Here is a 12,495-nt window from a genome sequence, read left to right on the forward strand (position 1 = left end):
CCCCAGGAGAGCCTCCCTGTCCTCCATCCCCCATGCCCAACCTCCTGCCTTTTCCATCCTGATCTCCCATTGTAGCTGAGACCTTCTAAGACCCACCTTTAACCCACCTCTCTTTTGTTGATTAACAAGAAGACGGTCGTCAAGTGGGCGATGGTGGCGCACGCCTTTAATCCCAGCACTCGGGAGGCAGAGGCAGGCGGATCTCTGTGAGTTCAAGACCAGCCTTGTCTACAGAGCTAGTTCCAGGACAAGCTCCAAAGCCACAGAGAAACCCTGTCTCGAAAAACCAAAAAAAAAAAAAAAAAAGACAGTCGTCAGCCCTTGTCGATACACAAATGGACACCACAGTTTTATCTTTTATGCTGTCCTGAATATTACTTTTCAGTGTGGCGAGCAGAATTCAAACCTCATCAATGGAGCTAGAGTTGGCTCAGTCGGCTTGCCTGTGAGCTTTGCAAGCCTGAGGACCAGAATTTGAACGCCCAGGTCCTGGGTTAAAAGCCAGCACTGTGCTGCCTTAGTGACATGTCAGTTGTTCGTTCTTCTCCATGATCTGTGATGCCGCTTGCTCACACGGTTGGTTGGCTAGATTATTCAGTACCAGACAGGATTCCCCTTTTGGCGAACAGACCTCAAGTCTAGTTGTGTCTCCTAGAAATGGCAGAGAAGCTGCATCCATGAGTCTGCATCAACACAACAATTTATTGCTTAAATAAGGCCTGAATGGTGATGACACCCATAGACTAATATGGCCCCAATCCTAGACATGTAATTACAGGCAACTACAGAATGTTGAGAGTGGGGAAAATAGTCTTCCCCGGGAAGAATCCCTTCCCGGTTGGTTATTCAATACCAAATGGCCAGTCCTGAAAACATATACTCACAAGTAACATCTGGAGGGACTGAACAGGCTGTGTTTATATAGTTTGGAATATATACATGCATATGGAACAACAATTAAAGAAATAAAAATCATGAATTTAAGAGAGATCAAGCAAAGGTGGGAGGGAGGAAAGGACGGGGAAAATGATGTAATTATATTTTAATTAAAAAAATAAAAGAGTTGAGTATGGTGGCATATGCCTGTAACCCTAGCATTTGGAGGTGCTAGTTGGAGATTGCAGATCCAGGAACCTCCAGGGCCTGCTACCCTGGACTGTGTGGCCAAGTTCCAGGGCTCATCGCTACCGTGTACGACTGGGTGGTGTCTGGTAGATTGCTTCATGTGTCCGGGCTGCACCTCAGTTTACTGAGAAGAGAGCTTTGCGGAGAACTCCGTGGGCTCAGAATCCAGGCGGCTTCGTCTTTCTCCCAGACCCCGCCCACCAGGGCCCGCCCCTCCGGTTATTTAACTCCGGTTCCACGCGCCCAGCTTGCAGAGCGCGGTCTGATCCTGGCCGGAAGGAGCCGCCCACGGCATTTCGCACTCTCCATTGGCTGAGAGCGGCGGCAGGGGCAGGCCCGGGCCTGCGATTGGCTGTTGGAGCAAGGTTGTCCCGAGGTCCCGGCGGCCGGCGGGCGCTAAACGCCATGGAAGAAGCCTCGTCCGTGCTGACCCGGGGGGCTGTGCAGCGGAGGGGCCCCAAGACCCCGGAGAAGCAGGCGCAGGACCAGTCGGGACGGAAGCCGGGACGGCGAAGGCCGGGGCGGAGGTGTGCACGGCTGGGCTGAGCTCCGGGTTTGGGCCGGGGTGGCCATGCTGCTTGTCCCTGCACAGTGCGACACTGTCCACTTCTCGCGGTGGACTCCCTTCATGCCTGCGTCCCTCTGTCCTTCCATCCACGGCCGCAGACGGGCCACCCGAGCAAGCTAGCAGCGTCCTTGTCCCTGACCCATGACAGACCCTATCCCAGCCCACCGGGTCCCGTCCTGGAAGCCTGGCTCCATGACTACCGTACCTTTCTTTGGCCCTGTAAGTCAGGCATTGCCATACCTGGATGGCTTTCTGTTAGGCTGATATTTGAACTGAGACTTTAGGGAAGAGAAGGACCGCGGTTGGTGGCTATCCACGTGGGAGGATCACAATGAGCAAAGGCACAAAGTGAGGAGTGGACAGACATGACCCTCTGGTCTGGGGATTTGTTCCTTTGGGGTTAGTAACATCCTGGTAAGTAGGATACTGGGAAGGGTATCAGCACAGACTTGACTTGTCTCGTTCTGTTTTTCGACCCACAGCTGTGAGACAGCTGGGCCATAGTGTGGGTGCTGGGTAGAAGGCCTCCCAATCCGGTCCTTTCCCTCTTTCTGGAGAATTCTAAGGTGACAAAGGTGAACAGGGGCCGGCAGGATTGCTCTGAATTCCTTTGGGCGTAGCTGAAGGGTAAAGAAATCCTCCAGGGAGGGGCATCTGGAAGAGAAGAGTCTGGAAATGAGATTTGAAAGGGGGTGGTTAACATGGCCCAATGACACAGGCCTGTATTATCGGACTACTTGAGAGGGCGAGGCAGGAGGCTCACAAGTTTGAGGCCAACCTGGTTTAGCCAGGCTGTGTCTTCAAATAAGAACGTAAGGTCTTGAGATGGATTCATGGTAGAGCACTTGCCTAGGATGTGGGAAGTCCTGAGTCTGAGCCCCGGCACCACAGGAAAAAGAAGGTATCTCCAGACACACAGATACCTGCTGCTGTCTGGCCGTCTCTGTAGATCCATGGGCTCCTCAGTTTAATTGCAGAGGCCCTGGGTCGGTGATTGGTGACTGATCCTGTGAAGGGAGCTCAAGTCACTGCTAAAGACCTCAGGCCCTGGGAGGTTTAGATACCCTGGTTTCTAAAAGGTTACTATGTATCTTCTCACTATTCTAAGATGATACTTTTAAAAACATTGTAACAAACTAGTGCTTCCTCAGCATCGCTACTTCCTGAAGTCAAGGTACTCTTCCTTGTCATTATCTCCATTGGTGACAGCAGAGCCCCTGAGTGTTCCATGCCCCTGGGTGTGGACAGAAGACAAAGCCTGCTTCTGACCTCTCAAGGCCTTCAATTTTGCTAGTACTTGAAAACCCTATGTACCCCCTGCCCGCAGAAGGCCTGTGGCCCTAAGAAGTACCTACCTTGGTGTTCTCAGTGTGTGATTTGCCTGTTGGGAGGGGAAGGTGTTACTCAGGTGTGGACTGCCATTGGCACCTGTCCAAGCAGAAGCAGGTCCTGGTAGCTAATAAATAAGACAAGCCCTAGCTATCCAGTCTCTGGTTTCATGCATGCCTCTGGTGTAGGTTTTATAAACCATGTTCAGAGATATCTAACCATTTGCTTCTGTTATTTACCCTTTAGGGGGGCTGAGAATACAGCTCAGTTGGTAGCTCACTTAATGTGCTTTAAATCTAGTTCAGTCACCAACACAACATAAGTGGGCGTAATGGAGCACCCCTGAGACTCCAACGCTTGGGAGGTGGAAGGAGAAAACTTAGAAATTCTGTGTTGTCCTTGACCACACGGTCAGTTCCAGACTGGACTGTACGACACGACTTTGTATCAAAAACAAAAACAAGTTAATCTTTTAAAACCCATCCTTTGCCTAGGATCAAAGAGGACCAAGAAGAGGAAACGATTTTTAGAGATGTGGTCAGTTTCAGCCCAGACCCTTTACCAGGTGAGGTGACCGAGGCTCCACTGTGGTCATTGTCCCCCCCCCCCCCCCGTCTGGTCAAAGCATCTGCATGAATTCCCTGATTCCATTCCTTACTGTTTCCCTCCGTGGACCAGCTAGATATTATGACAAGGACACCACCAGACCTACCAGCTTTTACTTCTCATCCCTGGAGGACCTCCTGGCCTGGACCCCCGCCATGGAGGATGGCTTCAACGTCGCCCTGGAGCCACTAGAACGTCGTCAGCCCCCACTGAGCAGCCCCAGGCCCCGGACCCTGCTGTGCCACGACATGATGGGCGGGTACCTGGAGGACAGGTGAGGTTCCTGACATAACATAGCACTGCTCTCATTGCTGGCTGTCCTAGCATGGGAAGATGGCTACAGTTGGAGTTGGGAAAGACGGTTTCTAGATGGGCTCTCTGCACCTCAGGGAGAGAAACTCAGTCCTAGAGGTTAAACTTCACATGGCAGAAGCAAGTTGGAGTTGGGCAAGCGCGTGTCTGTCTTAGCTACATAGATGGCTAGCTCCTCAGGCTGCCCCTGAAGAGGATTGCCAACCATATCTCCAGGCCTCCGGGCCCATCAGCCATGTCCTCATTTGGTGTGTGTGTGTCTGTTGCACTTCCCCTAAGCTCTGTCCTCATTCAGATCCCTTTGCCTCTGGCTTCCTGGGCTTTCTCTCTCTCAGCTGTGCACAGGTTAACTAGAGTGACATTTTAAACTCTAGAGTTGTCTAGAGTACAGTCTCAGACAGGGTGATAGGAAGCTGAGTCAGAGCCAGCAGCCCACTCTGGGGCATGGCCAGCCTGCAGACAAGGGGAGACGCGGGCACTGCTGACCCTGCGCCTGGGGCGGAAGCCAGAGACAGGGCCTGTGCCTAGCCTTTCTGCTTCCTTCTCTTTCATCTGCTCACAGAGGCCAAAGTGCTGTCTGTGCAGATCCAGCGGCCCATGCCAGCTCCTTGCCCAATACACGAGGATGTTTGAGATTGGGTCTTGCTCTGTAGTTTAGTCTGGTAGAGAACTCATTACGTAGCCCAGCTGGCTTCCACCTCCAATCCCTCTGCCTCAGGTACCTCCATGCCTAGCCCCCTCTTTGTGTGACTGTGTGTGTATGTGGAGGCCAGGGTACAACCTCGGCTATTGTTCCTCAGACACTGTCCACCTTATTTTTGAGACACACATCCTCACTGGCCTGGAACTCATCAAGTAGACAAGGCTGGCCCATCTGGCACTCTCTGCCTTCTCATCCCTGAGAGTACATGCACACTCTACCCTACCTGGATTTTTAATTTTTTTTTTTACTAAGTCAGTTCAGTTCTAGGGATGGAACTCCCTGCAAGGCAGGCATTTTGCTGGCTGTCACCCCAGCTCCTGCTCCTGGCTGCTCTTGACAGAAGAGCCTCAGGTAGTTCCCGCTCTCGCTCCTCCCACACAGGGTCTCACCCAGCAGGCTTCAGTCAGAGCCAATGACCAGAACTGAAGCGCAACACCTCCCCCAAGGCTGCTCTCTCCCACTCGCCATCACTGTGTCCTGATTCTGTCCCCTGGGACCTGACTCTGTCCCCATGTCTTCCAGGTTCATTCAGGGCTCGAAGGTGCAGAACCCCTACTCCTTCTACCACTGGCAGTACATTGACATCTTTGTGTACTTCAGCCATCACACGGTCACTATCCCCCCTGTGTGCTGGACCAATGCTGCCCACCGGCACGGGGTCTGCGTGCTGGGTAAGAGCCAAGCGGCTGGTGACATATCTGTGCCCATGGGTCAGGACTGGTGTCTGTACATTTTCCCAGGGGGGACCAGATGGCAACTATTTTTAGCTGTGGCCCATGGGTCATTGTGGCGGTGAGCAGAGGGGCCATGCTGTGTTCCAGAAAAGCCCTGCTTACATACATGAGTAGTGGCTGCGTCTGGCCCGAGGCCACGGTTTGCCATCCACTAGTTCAGACTGGTGCCTCTCCAGCTTCATCCTGCATCCCCTGTGACCACATCCCAGAGGACCACTGGTAGAATGTCTACATCTTCCTATAGTCCTGCTGTCTGGGAAGCATACTCAGGCAAGCCCCGGGTCAGAGGAGAGCCGTCCCTGCAGCCGTTTCTATCTCATGTCTCACAGGGACCTTTATCACAGAGTGGAAGGAGGGTGGCAAGCTCTGTGAATCCTTCCTGGCTGGGGATGAGCGCTCCTACCAGGCGGTGGCCGATCGGCTGGTCCAGATCGCTCAGTTTTTTCGTTTCGATGGTTGGCTCATCAATATCGAGAACTCCCTGAGTGTAAGAGACACAGCCACGTTCTGGCACCGCAGCTATGGTCTGGTGCCTGCCCCTCCACCCCTTGCTTTGCAGACCCTTCTTGCTTGCTTCCCCTGCTCCGATTCCTTGCTCTACCCTCACCCCTTTGCATGACCCCTCTTGCTCCGGACCCAGGCCCCAGCCCATGGCAGCAAGACCCACTTCTTGCATCCCAGCTGGGGCCAACAGTGCCATCTCTGACTGTTAGCCATGAGCTCTGTTGGCTGTGGTCTGCTTGCCTCCCTCCTCCGTGCGGCCACACACTTTCTCCCCATCCCTGCTTTGGGCTTGTGTGGCTTCTCTGTGGTCCTAACCCCTGCCCTTGCTTTTATCTCTTCCTGAGTTCCAGGCTATTTTCTTTTCTCTCCTTCCTCCCCTGTGGCTGTGGGACAAGGGGCATTTCTGGCAGGGCTGGCTCTTATTGTCTCTCTTCTCTACTATACTGTGTTCTTTCTCATGACAGACATGCCCAGCCTTGCGAGGGTCTGACCTCCCTTCCTCCCTTGCAGCCGGCTGCTGTGGGGAACACACCCCCGTTTCTCCGGTACCTGACCACGCAGCTCCACCAGCTGGTTCCCGGAGGCCTAGTGCTGTGGTATGACAGCGTGGTACAGAGCGGGCAGCTCAAGTGGCAGGATGAACTCAATGAACAGAACAGGTGAGCGCCAGGGGTGGCTGTGCAGAAGAGGATCTGGACAGGTTACAGGACATCCTGTGTGGGCGGCTTTGGGTTGGAGGGAGCAGGTGTGGTCAGTACCCACGGGGCTGGACGCTGCAGAGTCTAGTCCATGGGTTCTGTGTGGCCCTGAGTATCAGGGAGGCTGACAGCAGATGGGTGTCCTGTCCAGCTGTGCATGGCCTCAGCTGGTCCTTGCCACTTCCCAGGGTCTTCTTTGATTCCTGCGATGGCTTCTTCACCAACTATAACTGGCGGGAGGACCACCTTCAGAGGATGGTGGCGCAGGCCGGGAAGCGCCTGGTTGACGTGTATGTGGGTGTGGATGTGTTTGCTCGGAGCAATGTGGTTGGAGGCCGTTTCGATACTGACAAGGTAGGTGGTGGCCTTTTCACCACACAGGGCTACTGGTCTGCACACCCTCGGTGGCCTCTTCTTTGGGGACCTTCCGTTCTTCTTAGTACCTCAGAGGAAAGAAAGGGCAACTGTTCCCTGAGAAGGGAAACCAAGGCACCCTAGAACTCCCGTGTCTCTGGTCAGATGGGCTGAAGGACCTGTACCCACTCTTTTTTTTTTTTTTTTTTTTTAAGACAGGGTTTCCCTGCCTAGCTCCGACTGTCCTGGAACTTGCTCTATAGACCAGGCTGTCCTGGCTTGCTTTGTAGACCAGGCTGGCCTCGAACTCACAGAGATCCGCCTGCCTCTGCCTCCCGAGTGCTGGAATTAAAGGCCTGTGTGACCACTGCCTGACTCCGTTTGCTTCCACTCTTGAATCATCCCCCAGACGCTGATTTCCCTCCCTTCCTGGGATACGTGCTTTGGAGCACGTTGAGTGACTTCTCATGCCACCTAGACAGAGGATGTGTGCAGGGGCTGTAGTGACAGAGGTGAAGCTATTATGTTGGGGACCAGTGAGGTTTTCTGGCCAAGTCAGCTGAGCAGGGAGGAGAGGTGAGCAGCAGGCCCAGTTCCTGTCTGTCAGTCCCGAGGGAAGTTCTAGATGAATCATTTGACCCAGGGCCCTGGTTTTACTTGTGATAAAATACTCTAAGTGCAACAGGAGCCACAGGGGCTGAATCTCAGGTTACAGTTCCAGGCTCCAGCCCGTCAGTGTAGGGAAGTCTGGGCGGCACCGTCCAGATCAGAGGGAAAGGAAGTCAATGCTGGCTTATTCTCACTGGCTCTCTTCTTCCCCCACCTCTTATTATTTTTGGGAAAGGGTCTTTCTGTGTAGCCCTGGCTGTCCTGGAACTTGCTGCGTAGACCCCACTTTCCTTGCCTTCCCTGTCTCTGCCTCCTGGGATTAGAGGTCACCCCGCCCAGCTTTCTCCTCTTTTATATGGTCAGGACCTTCCTTTCCTAGGGAATGGCGCTGCCTCCCATGGGCTAGGTCTTCCCTAGTCGATCAACGAGACGGCACACACTCAGACACGCCCACAGGCTAACCCAGGCAGACACCACCCGTCCCTGAGACTCTTCTAAGGTTATTCTAGTTGTGCAAGGTGACAGCTAATACCAAGGAGCACACAGTGGCCCAGCCCAGCGACTGCCGATTCTCTACCTGCTGTGTGATTCTCAGAGAAGAGAGAGGGGGAGAGGGAGAGTCCCAGTGAGCTCACTGCTCTGCCCTCCACAACAGCACCATGACTGAATCCGCCATGTTTTCAGTTGTTTCTCCTTTAGCTGGCTTGTGGGACAACAGGGATGAAGCCCAAGACCCTCTGCTTGGAGTTCTGAGAGAGAGCTCTCCCTAGCTGGTCCTGAGCGATCCTTCCCTATGAGCTGGCCTCCAGTCCTGCCTGGATTCTGGTCCCAGTGTGCGGCATCTCCCTCGTTTCTGTCTCCCCAGTCACTGGAGCTGATCCGAAAGCACGGCTTCTCAGCGGCGCTGTTTGCTCCTGGCTGGGTGTATGAGTGTCTGGAGAAGAGTGAATTCCTTCAGAACCAGGACAAGTGAGTCCCCGAGGGCTTTGCATAGGCCGGCAAGAGAGAGGGCGTCTCTGCTGCTGTGGGTACCTGGCGGTGGCTCAGGTCTAGCTGTATAATAATCCTTTCCAATGGGACTGGGGGTGAGAACTAAGTGGACGCTCTGGCAGCCCCCGACAGGATGCTAGAGACCATCTGGGCAGGAGGGAAAGGAGCGTGAGAACCATTTCCTGCCGGCGTCATCTGGCCTGCCCGACTCCCTGGCTCCACAGAGGGCTGCAGGGAGGTGGAGCACCCCCTCACCCTGACTCCCCGTGTCCCTGTCAGGTTCTGGAGACTGCTGGAGCGCTTCCTGCCCACACACAGTATCTGCTCCCTGCCCTTTGTCACCTCTTTCTGTCTGGGGCTGGGGCCTCGAAGAGTCTGCTATGGCAAGGTGCGGTGCAGTCCGGTGCTGAGGACAGGGTGGGAAAGTGGGCTTCTCTGTGTCTGGCTCTGGCTGGGATGGGCAGGAGAGCCAACGGATGTGAGCTTGTCCCTACCTCCATGTGCTGTTTGCCTCTGCAGAGGAGGCCCCTGCCCCTGCCCCATTTCTCACTCGCTCTGTAGACCAGGCTGGCCTTGAACTTACAGAGATCTGCCCGCCTCTGCCTCCCAAGTGCTGGGATTAAAGGCGTGCGCCACCACCACCCGGCCCTTTTCTCACTTCTCCTCTTTCTTCAGGAGCAGGCAGTGGGGCCCTGGTACCACCCTAGTGCCCAGGAGACCCAGCCCCTCTTTGGCGAACATAAACTGGCTGGAGACAGTGGGGGCTGGGTGAAGACACACTGCTGCCTGGCAGACGCCTGGCATGGGGGCAGCTCTCTGCTGCTCCGGGGCCTGATTCCACCTGAGGTTGACAACGTAGCCGTGAGGTGGGTGAGTGATGGCTGAGGTGGTGTGGGTCTCCGCCTTCTGTCCTCTGTGTCTGCGGCTAAATTAGGCAGAGGGTCTGCCGGAGCCAAGTAAGGAGCGGTTAGACCTCAGATCTTTTACGCTGTGCTCAAACACATTGCATGACGCCTCTGCAGCCTGTTTCAGTGTTGCATGGCTGTGTCGGTTGGGTGCAGTGCCATGCAGGAGTTTGAAACAGCCCACTGAGTGGCACTTCCCAGCACGTGGCTGCCTTAGATGGTGCATGGGAGGAAATTAGAACCAGGGCCTTCCAGTCTGCCGCAGAGTCTGGCTATAGGAAAGGCCAGGTCCTAGTCACGGCAGGGAGGGGCTGGTGGAGGGTCTGCGGCCTCCCTCCCACCTCTCATAGGTTTCTTTCCTCCAGGTTGTTCTCCCTGCAGGTCCCACTGCCACCCAAGCTTTTCCTGTCAATGGTGTACAAGTTTGAAGGCTCGACAGATGTTCAGGTGGCTTTGGAGCTTACAACAGGGGATGCCAGCAGCTGCCACGTGGGTGGCATATCGGTGCTCAATGGTGAGAGGCTGGGTGACTTCATGGAAAGGAGGTGGCGAAGGCCCTGGCTCGGGGTGGAACTGGTGTGGGTGGGGCTGCTGTGGGCGGGGATGGGTAGTTCCCACCTAGGGTGGAATCTGTGGTTTGTGGTCACAGAGATGTAAGACAGGGGTCTCCTAGACCCCCCTCCCCCTACTGCCCTACCCAGGGGTCTCCTAGACCCCCCACTCCCCTACCCAGGGGTCTCCTAGACCCCCCACTCCCCTACCCAGGGGTCTCCTAGACCCCCCTCCCCCCACTCCCCTACCCAGGGGTCTCCTAGACCCCCCTCCCCCCACTCCCCTACCCAGGGGTCTCCTAGACCCCCCCTCCCCCCACTACCCTACCCAGGGGTCTCCTAGAACCCCCCTCCCCCCACTGCCCCACCAGGGATCTCCTAGACCTCCCTTCCCCAACTGCCCTGCTGAGTAGACATCCTGCCCCTCTTGGGTTTTCCTGTGGGATTCTCCTTTCTGAAGCTCATGTCTTCTAGCAGATTCTGGCTCAAGGCACAGCCCCCGACCCCTCCGGGTGCCCCCCACCAAACTGGCCAGATGGAGTGGCCGTTGTGGCCAGCAGCTCAGTGGGGGCTGGATTCAATGGTGAGTCCCTCTCCTGTCAGGTCCCCTTAAGGCTATGCGCACACATGGAGGAATTTAAGGAACAAGAGTTCCCCACTGAGAACCCCCTTCCCTCCCCTGGGAACAAGAGGGAAGGAGAGATCTTGGTTTGACCCTCGAGTTTTGGCAGCAGTGAGATAGACCAGAATATTCCTCACAGGAACCTGCTGTAGTCCTGGGCCCCATGACCTGGGGCACCTCTGGGATGCTTCCTGCTTCATGCTGTGGCTAGGGCCCTCCCCATAGCTGGCTTGTGAGTAGCCTGTGTGTTCTTTCAGCTGCTATGAGGTGAGCCTGCATGGGTGCCTGCTTCAGGACCTCTTGATGAGCTTCTCACGGCCACCTGGCAGCCGGGAGGAGAAGGGCTTCGTTTGTCGCCTTGGAGAGATCCAGGTGTGTATGTGGGAGCTGAGCCTGTGGGGAAGAAGGGGTGGATGGAAGCTCTGAGGAGTGCCTCCCTGGGCATCTCGACAGCCAAACCTCTCTCCTATCAGGTGGTTGATGCCAACAGCCTGCTGGCCCCTCTGCCCCGGGTCCAGAAGGTCACCATCTCGCAGCTCCGCTGGCTTCCACTGATCTCTGGATCCGAGGGCCGCCCTGCCCAACTCCTCCTCAGCTGTACTCTTCAATGGTCCTTCCACCTGCTCCAAGCCAGGTGCTTCCGGATTCACTGCCGGGAACAGACAGGAAGCAGCTCCACAACGGACGGGACTGAGAAGCCCACGTTCCTGGGCCTGGCTTTTGCCAACCAGTACCGTGTGGTGGACGTGGTAGTGGGGGCCGCTAGATTTGGGCAGGATGGTCGTGTGGAGTTCCTGGTGGAGCCTGTCCCCAGGGAGGGCTTCCAGGTGCCTCAGGCTGAGTGGGGCAGGGCGGCCCTGGTCTACTCGGCCCCTCAGTGAGCCCACCCCAGAGCATAATACCCTTCTTGCCTCAAGACTCGAGGTTTCCTCTTGACCAACCACACAGGGCTGAGTGGACCACGGAGTATAGCTGTGGGTCCCCAGGAGGCCATGTCTCTAGGCTCTGGCTGTGCCCTCAGGAAGCTCTGCCCTGTGGGTGCTCCAGGTGAGTTACCTAGCACCCACATCCTTCTGTGTAATGCCCTCCATGGGAAACAGGACTCAAGGGAGAAGGAGAGAGTTTGAAGTTTCTTCAGAAGGTTCAGTAAAGGCTATCACGCACAGTCTGAAAAGATGCTTCTGTTGAGAATGGTGGCCATTTGTCCCTGCAGCTTTGACAATCAGAGACAAACCTCACTGGTGACAGTAAGGACCCTGAGAGGCCAGGGTTTGCGATGCCTCCTGAAGGCTGAGGCAATACCCCTTAGGCTTGGAGTGGGAGTTGGGTACTCACAGGGTAGCTGGGATGGTGGCCCCTAGGACTAGGAGCTCCGTCTGGTGGGCATTGGCACCCCGCCCCCCGTACAAGGTGGGCCAGTCATCAGACTACCTGTGTGGATGGTGGCTTTGGCAGCTGACTGTCCCCGTGAACCCCAACTCCCTTGCCTGTGCACAGGCTGTCTGCCATGGTGAAGGTGCAGAGGCATCAGGTGCCCCCGTGTCTCCTAGAGACAGGTGAGCCTTGTCTCCCTCTAGGTGTGGCTATGTCCTTAGCTGTACAGAGCCCTGGTGACACTGGGCTGCATGGAAGCCACCCTGTGTATCTGGGCCGTGGGTGACGCCACCATCTTTTCCCAGGGCTTCATGCTCAGGCCACGACCTCTCTCATCCCTTCTGTGTTCATACATGGGACCCTCTTTGACACAGCTCTGGGGTCTGACCTGTCACCGCCAGGGCAGCCTGTCGCCATCCCCCAGAGGTTGGTGCTTCCTCAGAGTCCTGAGTGCCAGGCAAGGAGGGCAAGGGTGGCTCCTGCCTGTGTGGGTTGATGCTTCCACACATCT

The 12,495-nt window shown here is 55.7% G+C and overlaps 1 protein-coding gene across 5 annotated transcripts; it reads left to right on the plus strand.

The window, feature by feature from the left end:
• The first annotated feature begins 1,469 nt into the window (after positions 1–1,469).
• Engase (endo-beta-N-acetylglucosaminidase) lies at positions 1,470–12,489 on the plus strand. Of its 5 annotated transcripts, none has more exons than XM_005350818.2 (14): positions 1,470–1,652; positions 3,517–3,587; positions 3,701–3,902; positions 5,166–5,314; positions 5,707–5,864; positions 6,392–6,540; positions 6,768–6,933; positions 8,408–8,511; positions 8,812–8,920; positions 9,208–9,398; positions 9,803–9,951; positions 10,463–10,571; positions 10,868–10,982; positions 11,084–12,489. In XM_005350818.2, the coding sequence occupies exons 1-14, from the start codon at positions 1,531–1,533 to the stop codon at positions 11,489–11,491; spliced, it is 2,202 nt and encodes a 733-aa protein (XP_005350875.1). In that variant the 5' UTR covers positions 1,470–1,530; the 3' UTR covers positions 11,492–12,489. The 5 variants fall into 5 exon arrangements, with proteins under 5 accessions (XP_005350875.1, XP_005350874.1, XP_026636625.1 ...); XM_005350817.2 differs by having other exon boundaries at positions 1,471–1,652; positions 10,466–10,571; XM_026780824.1 differs by lacking the exon at positions 1,470–1,652 and adding an exon at positions 1,673–2,107 and having other exon boundaries at positions 3,705–3,902.
• The last annotated feature ends 6 nt before the right edge of the window (positions 12,490–12,495 follow it).

Source organism: Microtus ochrogaster, chromosome 7 (assembly GCF_000317375.1).
Source record: "Microtus ochrogaster isolate Prairie Vole_2 chromosome 7, MicOch1.0, whole genome shotgun sequence".
In the NCBI taxonomy this organism is placed as follows: Eukaryota; Metazoa; Chordata; class Mammalia; order Rodentia; family Cricetidae; genus Microtus; species Microtus ochrogaster.

What these genes read in the sequence shown, in the direction of transcription:
- Engase (XM_005350818.2), top strand. Translation starts at nt 1,531, where the DNA reads ATGGAAGAAGCCTCGTCCGTGCTGACCCGGGGGGCTGTGCAGCGGAGG. An exon ending in GAACTCAATGAACAGAACAG is followed by an intron (nt 6,541 to 6,767) that starts GTGAGCGCCAGG and finishes GCCACTTCCCAG; the next exon opens with GGTCTTCTTTGATTCCTGCG. An exon ending in TGGCATATCGGTGCTCAATG is followed by an intron (nt 9,952 to 10,462) that starts GTGAGAGGCTGG and finishes CATGTCTTCTAG; the next exon opens with CAGATTCTGGCTCAAGGCAC.